Raw genomic sequence first — 15,611 nt, forward strand, 5'->3', positions numbered from 1 at the left:
CAGTGTTACCAGTACTATCTGGAAACAAAATGTTTCCAATTAGCAAGATAAGGTAGCACCTTGTTTTCTGAAGTATGGTCTCTTGGGGAGACGCATCATCCAACCAAAAATTATCATAATATAACCTTAACCTCTTAAGGTTAATGCCCTGTCCCCTAGCACCAACTTGTCCCTCTATCAAGTCTATGCCCAATGCCTGAAAGCGTAGGGAATTTGCCTGCATTACACAGCCATTAATTGCCTTATCGTCAACTGGAAGGCCTAGTAACATATAAACATCCTCTAGGGTGATGGTGCACTCCCCTGTTGGAAGATGAAAAGTGTGTGTCTCCTACCTCCAGCGTTCTAACAAGGCCAGAACAAATTTGTGATCAATGGAAGCCTCGGCGATGGTGCTAATCGGTCCGAAACCAGCAACGTCCAAGTAGGGTCTTATGCGGTCGTCCGGAGCGATGATCGAGTGACTACGAGTCCAGAAACGATTAGCGTCCTGAAAATAATTATGTATGCATAAGTATTCAGTTATTTCATCATAGACAGGTGCATGTTATTAACGTAATAGTAGAATACTTACATAGGATGCGATGTTCTCGGGGGTTCCTCGGTGTGTATCACCCATTGTTAAGAGAGACATGGTTGAGCACTGGAAATCTGGAATTTGAAAGCAAAATGATTATTGTGAGAGTAGATGAGTGAAGGTGGTGAGAAATCTAAAGAGGCCATGGTAGTATATATAGTGATGAGGCTTAAACGGTAACAAGCTGCATGCTGGACATGTCAACACATTCAAAGTTGCTAGGTGTTGCTTGTGCAGAAGTGGTTGGCATGCATGCAACATAACTTTCGGTGACAGGACATGGTGACATGCATGCAGAGCAAAACTAGGTGCTAGATAGGGTTGCATGCATGCAATATTAGGAGGAATCGTTTTAGGAATCTTTTCAGGAATCGTTTCAGGAATCGTTTCAGACGCATGCGAGGTTGCAGGAATTGCATCGAACGCATGCGAAAGACTGAAATTATTAAGACGTTGACAGGTGGGGACCGTGTGGGGACCAGGTGGGGACCACATGTATCATACATATGCGCCAAATGAAATGACATTTTTTTTTTCAAAATTTCAACTAATGCGCCATTCCATTTGGTGTATTCCAGGTAAGAAAAAGTACATATGCGCCATTCCATTTGGCGCATTAGTACAAACCCTTTTTTTTTTAAAATTAGGGTTTAGGTTTTTTCTTGTGGTGGAAACCCTAGTTGTGCTATAGACTGTAAGCCAGGCGTTCGTCCCTCTATAAATTAGGGTTTCTTGTGTGCATAAGACTACACACACGGAAAAAATGAGATCTCGAATAAGGCCAGATAGCACGCACCGAAGCTCTGAGCCTCCACCACCTGTGAGGCGGTTCGACTATCAACCGGACTATCATCGAAGGAACGGGTACGTCATTTTCTCTCCCGTCAAACTCCCATGCAGGTTATGTTTTGGAATATCCGTTCCATGGACCAACTTAAGAGAACCATCCTGAGGTTTTTGGACGGAGAGTACAGTCCCGGCGAGGAAATCAGATCTATCAAGAGGCTTAGAACAAGGGGTGGTGTTTTTCTTGAAAGACAGCGTTGGTGGGAGACTATGGAAGACGACATCCAATGCACTCGGATGATGGAGGACAGAGAAGACATTGTTTTAACCGTTGTAATATCCTAGATGCCGCAGTTTCTTTATCATTTCTATAAATTCTGTACCGTTCAATCAAATGCTCTTAGCATATTTCAATGAAATGATATTTTATCGTTACAAAGTTGTCAATGAGTATTTAAGTTATAAATAATTAACACAAATATTTCCCGCCATATTTACCCGCTAAAACAAAAGTTGCTACAAGTGGTCCTCTCTTCTATAAATAGAGGTGTGTGTGTGTGGAGTTGAAGTATTAACTCTTTTTTTCTTCTTACTGCAAACACTTAAAAATGAATTTAGTTTGGGCTATAGTCTTTTTTGAGGAAGGTAGCCACATGCGGGTTTGCCTGAACCCGCATTGGGATTTCAAGAGAATTGTTAGAGCCATCAACACTGGGTTTCGTCAACTGGATGGTCCAACCAGGAAAGTTAAACAGATAGATTATCGTTGTCCATACATTACGTTGACGGATAATAACCCAAAAGGCACCTACATGTATTATTGGGATCGTGTGAAAGACGATGTGGACGTGGATCTAATGTTTTGGACACACAATGGAGAAGTTAACCGAGGCGTTGAAGATCCACTTGTTCTTGCAGTGATACTTGAGTAGTTTAGTTTATTTGTTGTTTTATTTGTTGCAATGTAATTTCGTGTTCTACCAGTTGTTTTGTGTTGCAAACGCCGGATCAATTAATTAAAATTAATGCGGTTGTTGTGTTAGTTGTGGTTGTCTGAACTTTAATTAAGCTAACAGACATATTTTAAAATAAATTTTATAATTGAATAATTACTAAAAAATGGATAATATTTATAATTTCAAACAAATAAAAATGAACATACTTTTAAAGTATGATTATTCTTAAGTTAACATATAACATATCGTTATATATATATATATATATATATATATATATATATATATATATATATATATATATATATATATATATATATATATATATATATATAATATGTAATTATATACATTTTTTATATATATTTCAGTTTTTTTCTCTTCCAAGAGAAAATTTATATATATATATATATATATATATATATATATATATATATATATTTAATTATATATATTTTTTATATATATTCCTGTGACAGACATAGATCAGCGTGCCTCTGTCTAGTCTCGTCATGTTGGAATCTTGTGACAGACCTAGATCAGCGTGCGTCTGTCTAGTCGCGTCATGTTGGAATCTTGGGACAGACCTAGATCAGCGTGCGTCTGTCTAGTCTCGTCAATTTGGAATCCTGTGACAGACATAGATCAGCGTGCGTCTGTCTAGTCTGGTCAATTTGGAATCATGTGACAGACCTAGATCAACGTGCGTCTGTCTTGAGTCAATGCAAAGCTGTAAGTATTATCCTATATAAGACAACCAATATTTTCTAAACATTACAACACACACAAACAATATTGCCTTCTCTGGCCTGATATTACAACACCCAAACACTAACCCGAAAAATGGCTTCATCTCCCCAATACCTTGTACATGCCCATCTAAACGGTGAGACTTACTCACATGAAATAGCCGGTTTTGTGATGAGAAACACTCAAGTTGTGCCATTTTTGTTAAGCAAAAGGGCCACCTTTACATCCTTCATTCAGCGACTACACGCTAAGATTGCAATGAGTCCTATTGCAAACATTTTTTACCAATGTCCCTCTTTCAATGACAACAACACCGTCAAGTTTTATGAGATGGAGATTGCAAATGACGAAGACCTCCAAGATATGTTTGCTACCCACGAATACTCTGGCTTGGATTCCATCGAGCTGTACGTTACTATAGTTGAGACACAAGAAACTCATGTTGTCCAGTCGCAAGTTATAGACCCACCAGCCAACGAGCAAGAAGAGGTTGATGTCATAGACGAGGAAGAAGAAGATCTAGAAACTGAATTTGACGACATGGTCAACGAGTAATCCGATGACAAGCAACACATGTCGGTGCCTCCAGCCCATGTGTACGCACCTCCAGCACATATGAGTAACTTGAACCTACAAGGTGACGAACCATCATCTGACATCTTCTTCACACCGTACATCCAAAATGATGATGAGTTAAAAGAAGGAGACAAGTTTCCTTCTAAGGAGGCATGTCTTAGAACAATAAAAAAATGGCACATGGTGCACAACGTTGATTTTGAAGTAGATCGTTCAAACATGGAACGGTATGTAATCACTTGTAAAATTTCAGAGTGTGGCTTCAGACTGTTGGCTTCTTATAGGAAGAGAAGTAATGAGTGGAAAATAGGGTCGATTACGCAACAACACACGTGTGTCAACCCTAACACTTCCCAGGATCATACGAAACTCAGTGGCGATCTCATATGTTAGGAGTTCTTGCCTCTAATAAGCTCTGATCCGTCTTTGAAGGTCAAAAATATTATCTCGCATATCGTTACAACCTTCAACTACACTCCATCTTACAGAAAGGCGTGGGTTGCAAAAACAAAGGCAATTGAGATAGTCTACGGCAACTGGGAGGAGTCATACAAAATTCTTCCCCGCTACTTCACTGCGCTACAAAGTTACGCACCTAGCACTGTTACTATTCTAGAGACACTGCCCGCGCATGCCCCGGATGGAAACCCTGTCCAAGGAAACGGAATATTCCATCGGCTTTTTTGGGCGTTCAAACCTTACGTACGAGGGTTTGCACATTGTAAACCCATACTTCAAACTGATGGAACATGGTTATACGACAAATACAAAGGAACCATGCTTATGGCGGTTGCACAGGACGGGAACAACAACATATTTCCAGTGGCGTTCGCAATTGTCGAAGGTGAAACTGCCGCGGCTTGGAGTTTCTTTCTAAGGAACCTCCGAGAACATGTTGCTCCTCAGCCTGACATCTGTTTAATCTCTGATAGGCACGCTTCCATTGAGAGTGCTTATAATAATCCAGCAAACGGATGGCATGACCCGCCATCAAAACACGTCTATTGTATTCGCCACATCGCCCAGAACTTCATGCGGGAGATCAAGGACAGACATCTCAGGAAGGCCCTGGTCAATGCTGGTTATGCATTAACCCAACCCACATTCCAGCATTATCGGAGTGAGATTGTAACGACAAATCCAGATGCAGGTAGTTGGATAGATAACCTTTCTAGGGAGAAATGGACAAGGGCTTATGACAAAGGCGTGCGATGGAGCCATATGACGACAAATCTGGTGGAATTCATGAATGGAGTTTTCAAAGGCATTCGTAACCTTCCTATCACAGCACTAGTGGAGGCAACCTACTTTAGGATGGCTTCGCTCTTCTCAACGAGAGGCAGGAAATGGGGTGATGTTAGACAATCTGGTCAACTGTTAAGTGATAGTTGCATGAAATTTATGCAACAGCAATTGGCAAAAGCAAACACTCATCAAGTAACTTCTTTCGACCGATTCAACCGCACGTTCAGTGTGCACGAAACAATTGACCATAATGAGGGTTTGCCAAGACAACAATATAGGGTTCTGCTAGACGAAGATTGGTGCGACTGTGGAAGGTTTCAAGCTTTTCGTATGCCTTGCTCACATGTCATAGCTGCATGTGCGTTTGCGCACCGCGACGCAAAATCACTACTCTCTCCAATTTACAAGGCTCAGACATTACTCCGAGTTTACAGTGTTGCGTTTCCAGTTGTAGCCAAGGAGGATTACTGGCCTGAGTATGATGGGGAGGTAGTTTGGGATAACGAAGCAATGCGGCGAAAGAAAAAGGGTCGCCCCAATAGTACGCGGATTAGAACAAAAATGGACGTCCACGGCAAATTGGAAAGAAAATGCAGCATTTGTCGTCAGGTGGGGCACAATAAAAAAAGATGCCCTAATCGTGGCTCGACCTCGTCGTAAGTTTAATCTACTCTGTATTTTTCTTTTACGACAATGTATCAATTTCGCTTGCCACCTCTTGTAACCTTTCCTCAGTCTTTCATCAATAAATTGTGCTTTACTAAAAAACCGAAATCGACGACGCAAACATTATTTAGGCTTAATAAGAATTTTATGAACTCGATTTATCAGACGTTTTTACGAAAATAAAAGACTGCAATCAAAAACTTTGCGCGAAAATAGCCGAAACGGGTTAATTTTGAAAAAAAAAGGCACAACACATAGGAGCCAATTGAAATGGCGCCTATGTGTTTCATTATGAATGCATGCGCCAAATGGAATGGCTAACATGCATGTGCCCTAAATTCTTCATCATTTGCGCCATTTGAAATGGCTAGTAAGGTACATATGCGCCATTTGGAATGGCGCATCCACTTATTTGTCTTCCCAAACCTAGACAGTTTGGTAAATACCCCAAAAACATAGTTTTTTTGATAATTTTTTTATTAAACATGGTTATTTAAATTTTTTTTCTTATTCAGTTATTGATGATAATAAAAGTATTTATTATTTTTATTGTTTAAAATAATAAATTTTAAAATTAAATAATTAAAAAGAAGTATTTGGGTTTATCTTTTATAAAATAATTATAAAAAAATTAGATGACCTAATAATTTTTCTCTTTTCCAAAAGAAAATCCATTACATTTTAAAATTACTACACTTTTTTTTTTCTTATTCTCTTTTTTAAAACATTTTATAAAAAAATATTGTAAAATAAGTTTTAAAAAATAAAAATAAAAAGTTATAAAGGGATATGCACCGACAGTGTAAAATACTTTTACACTATCAACCAATCACAACCATATATCCAATTAAAACACAATTGTAATTGAAAAAAACTAATATGATATGACAAGTGTAAGGATTTTGATTGATTGTATGTGTAAAGTTAGTTTACACTGTCAATACTTACCTTTAAATTCTTCAAACAAATCTTATTTTTTTTAAAATAATTTCTAAACCTCAATATCTTTTTTCTTATTTATATTAACATAATCTCTATTCATAAAAACAAATAGAAAATCAATAATTAAAAGGTATTAAGCGGGATGAAATAGTATAAATATCATTTTTTTCTCATATATTTCAATTCAGGTTGAATGAAAAAATTACTTTATTCATTTTTAAAATTGTTATAATCTTGGCCGTGTTCCACTCCATTCATTCATTCATGGTATGGTATTTAAACATAATCTAAAATTAAAATTAAAATTCTGTCTAATTCAACTTAATAGTAGTTTAACAAATTTTAATTGATCCAGTGCTGATGGGTGTAAATTTGATAGAGAGGATAACAATTTAATATTCTGCAACTATACAATTTGAAAGGGGTTAAAATTACTTTTAAGACAAAACTGATCTCCAAACTAGTAGTTTAGAATTAGATGCCTCAACACCAAAAAATAAAAAAAGAATTACAACATTTGTCTCTAAAAAAGAAGAAGAAAAGAAATCTAGAAAAAAAAAAAAAAAGTAAAAAAGACAGAGGAAGTATAACACAGTGGCCGCTCCCATTTCCCGGCCACCACGCTTACCGGAATACAAAAATACAACATTTCTTCCGTCGCAGCAGCAAGTCCCATTCCGGCCACCTCAGTTTGTTCTTCTTCTTCTCCTTCGTCTTTACATCCATGATAAAATCTAGGAATTTGAATTTGTTGTTTCCGCCGCCGTTTTAACCGCCGCTCGCAGCTACCGTTATCGTCCTCTCATCTTTTTCATTGCTTTGGTAAGTTGAAACCTGACACTCACCTAATTACTTTACCAATTCATTTCCCCCAAATTCCATCCAACCCTAACTCTATAATTTCAATTTCATTTGTAGTGAGTTTCCAGCCATTCTCTTCGATGCCACGGCCGCCACAGGTTTGAGACTTTGATTTCTCATTTTACTTGATTTTTGAACTCTAGTGTAGATTTTGTATGTTATTGCTTGATTTTTAAGTGTTTTTAACATCATTGTAATCCCTGCTTTATATTTACAATACACATATTGATAAAATAATTAAATTAGTATTAATTATATTTATAACTGTAATCTCTGAGATCATCTAAACTTGAATCTAAGTAGAATAAATAATTGTTGGACTTGTTTATTTCAGGATGGTTGAATTTTCAATGAGTAATGCTAGATATAGTTATGTGCATGATCAGAAATATCCTTCTCAAGATGTTGACATACACCATATAGTTCTGAGGAGAAGTAGTGCAAAACATCTTTTTGTGTATGCCTCAGCACTTCTTGTATTAGCATGTGGAATCTATCTGTATGTTTTTGAGGTATGTCTTCAAACAAAATTTCTCTGTCAATGACTTGAGGTTTTTGAAATTTTTTTAACTTTTCCTCGCTTCTTTCTTTTCTATTGACAGGAAAAATCGATTAATCTTGTGTATTACAGCTTGCTTTTTGACATTCTTCTTGTCAAGTTGTTACTTCGGAAGCCTGTTAATAAAGGTGAGCACCTGACTAACAGGGTTTGTGACACTCTGAAAGGTTAATTTATTTTCATTGTAAACCAGGAAAATAAATCTAAAATGTATGTTTTATTTTTAAAAGTTGGTCATTTTGACAATTTTGTCTTTTACTTGCAGAGTCTGTTGTGATTATGCCAGCTTTTGGTGTACAGCTTGAGACTCACTATGTGAGGTAAATTTTTTGTTGATCAGTTGTTTAGTCAACAATCAACATTATGTTAGGACACGTGAAAAGCTTAGTCTAGAATTATATAGCTTGTTTTGTAAATGATTGTGTGCTTCATAACTATTGTCTTTCAAAGAAAAGGTTGGGGCATTGGAATGCTGGTGCTAGTACAAGGTTATTTAGTCAGTTTGTAGGATGCAGCTTCCTTGCAATAAGGAAAATGTCGTATTCCTTCAGTCTAGATATCCTCCACCATTTGATTCATGCAATGGTCCATATTATTTATTTCTTGTTCGCTTCAGTCTTAAACCACAAAGGAGTCATGCACGCACATTTCATCCAACAGTCTGCATTGTTTGTTTTACTCTCATGCACACACCTTTCCCTCTCCCCAAACATGGAGGCCAACTCTAGGATCAGATGATGTTCAGCTGCGCCACAGCACCATCTTTTCAGCGCACTTTGTGTCTCCGTAATGTTTCCTAAAAGATTCAATATACAGTTACTTGTTTCATCATCTTCTACGACAGAGAGTATAGGAAGAACCTATGCTCCAGAATTTGGGATGGATTTTTCCCTTGACCTCTCCAGTTTTTGTGAAGGCAACAATGTATTTTCATGTACTGAAGTTGCTGCTGGATACATTGGTATGATTGAGGATTTTGTCCTTTGGGGTTTTATTAGAAAGTAACTTGTGCTTGGATTATAAATTGTGCTATAGGGTTCCAGTGAGATTTAAGATTCAAAACCAAGGCTGCAGTAAGATAAATTGTGCTCTCTGCTTTAGGGTTTCAGTGGATAAATTTGCCACTTGAAGCATAAGGATCCCATTTTTACAGGGGAAAGTAACTGCTATACCAACACTTGTAGCTAATATTCTATCAGATTTGATATGTTAAATTGAACCGATTTGTTCATTCTCGTCAACTGTATCAGATTTGCTAATGTAAAACTTTATCCTTGTTAAATTGTGTTTGACGATGCTGTTTTCAGCTCAAAACTGAAAACTAAAATAAGTTGACACGGGCCTTTGGATGAACTAAATGGTGGAAGAGTATTTGACTGTGTGAATGTGAGAATTCTCTGACTGCAGAGAATCCACATCAATATGTTTTTCATGAATGTAAATATCTTCTAAGTTTTGTTTTTAGTTATGAGATCATATCTAACTTTTATGAGCTCATTCAACAAGTTATCTTGCTTGGCTTTCATTATGACCCTTATAACTCCGGCATGGATTTCTCATATTCCATTCCCTAAAGTACTTATTTTGTTGATTCTTTGTTACAGTGGAAAAGTCATCCGATGCTATGTTCCCATTGACAAGATTCTAAAACCTGTCTTATTAGAATGTGTGACTCCAGTGACTTGCTACTGGACTCTATCCTTGATTGTTCGCGAGGAATCAGAAATGGTGTTAGTTTTCAAGGTAAAGTCAAATTTTGGTTTCCACTAGGTGTCATTCTTAAAGTCTTTTTTACCCGGCACTCAAAAACAACTGTTTTTTTTTTTTATTGGCGGCTAAACATATGTTTTTTAAGTACTAACGAAGAATCGCCAAATTTGTTTGCTAGAAATTGCAACCGCCTGTTAAAATGCTGGTCCATGTCTGGAAGGCTTTGTGTGCTGCAACAGATAATAAAGAAGAGACTTGTATACATACAAGTGAGTGATGGATGAGTTCCTAATTGTTATACTCTTGAATTCACATGAAAAAATGATCATCATAACCGTACTGGTTCAGGACTCACTGATATGATCTCAAATTGATAGTTTGGAATAGGACTGCTAGAGCAAGTGCCTTCCCACTATCATGTCTGAATGGAACCTCTGCTATACGTAATTAAGAAAAATGTAACAAGGCCTTGAAAATTGGCATAGAAAATCAGCATAAACATAGAAGAAGCTTAAGAAACAATGTTAGAACAATTCATAGTTTCTTTGCAGGTTAATCTAGAATATGCGATCTATTATTTTTATGTTGTTTTAGAGGGTGTTGGTTGCACTCCACCACCATACTTGCTACACATTAACCTTTATAAAATGCCTATCAATTTTAACATGTTTGGTTCAGTTACGTTGAACAGGATTTTGTAAAATACTAATTGATGCCCTGTTATCACAATACAACTTTATTGGAGGAGTTATATGAAGTTTCAACTCTTCTAGAATTCTTACAACTTTATTGTAAGAGTTATCTGAAGTTTCAACTCTGCTAGACTTTTTTGAAGCCATATAATCTCACAAACATCTTAAACCATTGCCATATATTCTTCCTCAACACTACTTGCTACTACATTTTAGTTTTTTTTTTCTCCAAGTAACTAAGTTTCCTCAAACAAATGTGTAATAAATAAGCAGAAGTTGACTTCCTATTTGTAATAGAATATGTCCAGACTACATCACTATACACTTCAATGTCTTGCTAATGTGTTTTCTTAAACAAGAGTCCTTTGTTTGGGGGCACTTTTGAAGTATCTTAAAATGTGGTAGACACTTTCTAAATGTTTATCATGTGGTGAGTGCATGAATTGACTCACTAAACTTACAGCAAAGGCTATATCTGGATGAATATGAGATAGATAAATTAGCTTACCTACTAATCTTTGATACCGAAATATTTACATTAGATCACCACTGCAATTACAACTAATCTTCTGATTCAAGTTTATTGGAGTATCAACTACTCTCCATTTAAAAAGGTTTTTTTTTTAACCTCTTGTTGTAATGGCCATTTTAAGTTTCCATCCAATGGTGTTAAGTTTCACAACAGGAGCAAACAATTTAATAATCAATAACATATGTTTGTGTAAAGTTTTTGGAAACAAGTCAAACTTATACTCTCAGTTGATTCATCTGCCTGACACTTCATGGTAAACATCCATTTACATCTAACAATTATTTTTCTTCTAAGATCAACCTCTTTCAAAGTCTGTTTTTTTGAAGAGCCCCAATCTCCTCAACTTTCCATTTAGCAACCCTTAGAGCTTAATGCATATCACTTTTGAGTTTCTTCTTTTGCTGGTTCACAAGTAAAGGCTCTAAAATGGGTGGCAATTTGTCATAAGATATAGAGTTGAAAATAAGATGTTTGTAGAGGATCTCATACCTCTCCTAACAGGAATAGATAGAGTATAATTAGCAATGGTTGGTTGAAAAGGAAAAAAACATTATTAAGAACAAGTTCAATAAGGATAAGGTCATAATTAGAATTTTCAGAAATTTGAAAAGGTTCAGTAAGATTTGGAGACAATTTTACATGCTGGGTTATCAGATAATTGATAATGTTAGAGATTCACGTATGAAAGTTTATTATTTAAAAAAAACATTTGTGAAAACATCAAATGATATCAAATATGTTCCAGCAAGATTTCTTCATCGTAAACTTCAAGACAATGTTTGTTATTTTTTGTTTAGCTTACTCTCTATTTTGTTGTGGGATGTCCGCACAATAATAATGCGTTCCTAAAGAAACAAATCTACTCAAGCGTTTATTAAAATATTTCCTTCCCTTATCACTACGAACGATCTTAACTTTTACTCGAAATTGAATAAGATCATTTGAAAAAAAGTTTTAAAGTGCTTTGGAATTCTAATTTTGTTTTCATTAAGTAAAGTCAAGTCATACGAGTGTGATCATCTATGAAAGTGTTTAACCATCTCTACAAAGAACTCAAACATCACTATAAATTAAGGTGAACAAACAATATGGTTTATGCATATAAGAACAATAGGAAGAACGATGATATTTTGCAAATTGACAAACTTCATAATAAAATTGCTTCATATTTTTAATTTAAAAATATTCAGAAAACAAGTAATTCAAATTTGAGCGTCCTGCCAATGACGCCATACCATTATTTCTCCATCTTAATGAAATCCTTCCTTAATGCCAACCTCATCATTAAAGAGATAGATACCATCATCTTCTTTATCACTATCAATCACTTTCCCCAAATTTAGCTCTGGAAATTTACAATTAAATGTGTTAAAAATAGCAAAATGGTTAAGATCTTGTGTTAATTTGCTTATGGATAACAGGTTGCAAGACATATTTGGAACATGAAGGACATACTGAAGGATTAGAATCTTAGATATAGGAATGAAACCAACTTCATATATGGTAGAAAAAAATATCATCGACTATTTTAAACTTTTTAAGAAATGCACAAGTACTATAAAAAAATTGAACTTTGAAGATAAGAAGAGAAATACATGTGTTTTTGAGAAATTGAATTTTGAAGATGAGAAAAATACATGTGTTTTTGAGAAATTGAAATTTGAAGATGAGAAGAAAAATACATGTGTTTTTGAGCAAGAGAGGAGAAAGGAGGAGTGAATGGAATTAGGGCTGTTCAAAAAATTCAAAAACTGAAATTAACTGCTGAACTAAATCAAACTGAAGTTAAAATAACCGAACTGTTATGCATAGTTAGTGAACCAAACCATTATGCACAAACAGTTCTAAAATCGAACTGTAACTGAAACCGAACCAAACTAAAACTGAAAATTAAAAATGTTTAAAACAAGTTTAAAATTTAAAAAAAAAATTAAAAAATAGTTTAATAGTTCGGTTCTTTGATAAACAGTTTGGTTTAGAAAAAATTGCCTTGTAACAGTTCGGTATGGTTCAGAATTTCAAAACAGTATACCAAACCAATAATTTTGGTTCAGTTCAATTCTTAGTAAATTAAAAGGGTTCGATTTAATTCGAATGAATTTTTATTATAGTTCAATTTAGTTAAGTTTTTCTTGTGAACCATCCAATAAACACCCCTAAATGAAATAGTATTCAATAATTTATATAAATGCTCTAGTTGCCCCCTTATACAAATTTCAAATACTAATGTAATAAAATAGCAAGCAAATATACATTTCTTATTTAATCATTTTAGACATTTAACATAAAAAGTTAGAACCATAAGAATAAAGATGACGAGTTGTACTTAAAATGAAATAGAGTTAATGACAGGTTAGACAAAGTAATCTTAGTGGACTTTATACATTTTCAAATAGCTGACAAACATTATAGCCTCACTTAACAAGACATCACTCACAAAATCTAGATGAATCTATAAAATGAATCTTCATCAAACATATTCTCCTAGTCTATTTTCACGCTCGACTAATATTTAGATTTAGAGTGTGTTTGATTTAGATTTAGAGTGTGTTTGAATTGATGGTAGATATAATTGATTCTAACAGAATTGAATTAGATATAATTGATTTTATCAATAAAAATTATTCATAATCGATTTTGGAGACATAAGCTACAGATTCTAGCTTTTAAATAGAATCAGAATCAATTCTATTAAACATCTTAAAATCATTCAAAATCAATTCTCCACCTTCTACTCTAGAATTGAGGTTATCCTTTTGAAAGACAAACCAAACATATTCTACAACCTTTTTATATGATACACACTATTAATATGTTTGAGCCACCAATGTTGAGGGCCGTCTTTCTTACACATATTGACATAGGTTGAGCCACAGAATATTTTTGCTAAATAATAACGTAAGTTTGTATAAAAAATTATTAAAAAAAACACTGGAAAAAAAATTCCAAAACCAAGAGAAAACTTATGCAAAGCAAGTTAAATACAATCAGATTTTCATCATTGATATCATAATGTTAATAATATCCCCAAATATACAAAAGGATACCAAAACGACACATAACAGAACATAAAAAAACCAAAACGGCAGCGAATCAAACGGCAGCGTACTTAGAAGCTTCAAGATCCGCAGCTTTCTGAAGAAGACTCTGCGAATCATCTTCCAGAACCATCTGAATCGGCGAAGATCCCAATCCATCAGCAATCGCGAGCATGATCTTCTTCATCTCGGCTTTAAACTCGTCACGATCTACAGTGCCACTTCCATCACCGTCAAAACTGTCGAACACGGAGTCGTAAAGGCGCGTGAGTTGCTCCGGCGGGGTGGATACGTCGATGCCGAAGTGTGCCTCGATCAGTCTCATCGATTCGAAGGCCGTGCGAAGCTCTGCGCGTGATAGAACGCCGTCGTTGTTGAGATCGAGAGATGAAAACTGTTCGTTGACGCTGTTTGTGAAACGCTCGTCGTCGGCTATGAAGTTTGTTACGGTGGTGCCGTCTATTATCACTACACCCATCCTTTGAATCTGTGTGAATGAAGATTCGTTGAATGATTAAGATTATTTAGTTGAAGATAAGATTAATTTATTTTGAAAGGCAGAACAATAGTAATAATTAGAAGCAATCATTATATGGAGCTTTGCAGTTGACGCGTGTCATCATTTGTTTGATTCTATAACTGCGTGTCATCCTTTTCTCAAATCTATGGGCCTCTAGTTTTTAATTTGATTTTATATTATTATATTGTGTTGATAAAGTTGCTCTTATTTTATTTATTTATTATTTAAAATAAAATGTACTAGTACTATTTTTTTAACCAAAAGAGAAGGATATCATTAAAATAAAAAGGAAGGGGACCAAGTCAAAACCTCTCAGTGACAGAGTCTAAGTCTAGTGTACCTTCCTTGTCTAGCAAGAATTCTTTAAGGATATCCGTATGCACATAATTAAATCAATTGTCATTTTTACATTTTAAACCAATACTAGCCAAGGGCATCTGCACAAATATTGACTTCTCTAAAAATGTGAGTAATCGTAAAATCAATCTTTAAAATATAATCCAAACACTTAAGCCAACAGGACCTTCCAAGAGAATTGATGCTCCATTCCCTGGCCTACTTAGTTATGTATTAACTTTTATTAAATTTTTTACTTACAAATGAGGATATTGATTCTATACGTAATTTGTTCTTAAAATTTGTAAATGGAATAACTTTGTTATGCTCCAAGCAACTAAGAAAAGAAAAAGTAAAGCTAGGAACTCATAATCCAACTCAATGAAGTGATGCAGCTCCTAGGAATGCATATGATCTTAGTCCTCAAGAGAATGTTTTGGGGAAAAAGCAACCAGTTCTTCCTCTGGAGATTGTTCCGAAGGAAATGAAGGATGGGATCAAATTGGAAATAGTGAATACAATGGAGAGCAGCCGGTAACTTTCATAGAAAATAACTATCAAGTTCTGTCAAAAGTGTAGCTATGTATATATTGACAACAATGATGTTAAATAGATGAATCAACTCCTGAGTTTTGATTAGATTTTATTTCAACTAGGAAGTGGTTTATACAATCTAGCTTGGGACATAGATAGACATTATGTTAGGGTGCCTCTCATGTTTTAATTCGAATTTTTCAAAGTTTAGTTTTAACTTTATATATTGAATAAATAGCCTTGAAATTTTCATGAATTTTGCAATGTTGATAAAGGTTTAGATATGAGAATTTACCATGATGATTCATCACTAAAGCATTGATATTAACCT

At 35.0% G+C, this 15,611-nt stretch overlaps 2 protein-coding genes across 2 annotated transcripts; one reads left to right on the forward strand and one right to left on the reverse strand.

The window, feature by feature from the left end:
* Positions 1 to 6,950: 6,950 nt before the first annotated feature.
* Positions 6,951 to 10,316, forward strand: LOC131620267 (uncharacterized). The gene is made up of 7 exons (XM_058891270.1): positions 6,951 to 7,320; positions 7,417 to 7,457; positions 7,694 to 7,871; positions 7,962 to 8,046; positions 8,184 to 8,238; positions 9,523 to 9,661; positions 9,807 to 10,316. Exons 3-7 carry the CDS (start codon positions 7,695 to 7,697, stop codon positions 9,903 to 9,905), a joined length of 555 nt encoding a protein of 184 aa, XP_058747253.1. The 5' UTR covers positions 6,951 to 7,320; positions 7,417 to 7,457; position 7,694; the 3' UTR covers positions 9,906 to 10,316.
* Positions 10,317 to 13,829: 3,513 nt separating this feature from the next.
* LOC131620268 (uncharacterized) lies at positions 13,830 to 14,459 on the reverse strand. Its single transcript, XM_058891272.1, has one exon. The coding sequence runs from the start codon at positions 14,366 to 14,368 to the stop codon at positions 13,946 to 13,948; it is 423 nt and encodes a 140-aa protein (XP_058747255.1). The 5' UTR covers positions 14,369 to 14,459; the 3' UTR covers positions 13,830 to 13,945.
* Between the last annotated feature and the right edge of the window lie 1,152 nt (positions 14,460 to 15,611).

Source organism: Vicia villosa, linkage group LG7 (genome assembly GCF_029867415.1).
Source record: "Vicia villosa cultivar HV-30 ecotype Madison, WI linkage group LG7, Vvil1.0, whole genome shotgun sequence".
Classification (NCBI taxonomy): domain Eukaryota; kingdom Viridiplantae; phylum Streptophyta; class Magnoliopsida; order Fabales; family Fabaceae; genus Vicia; species Vicia villosa.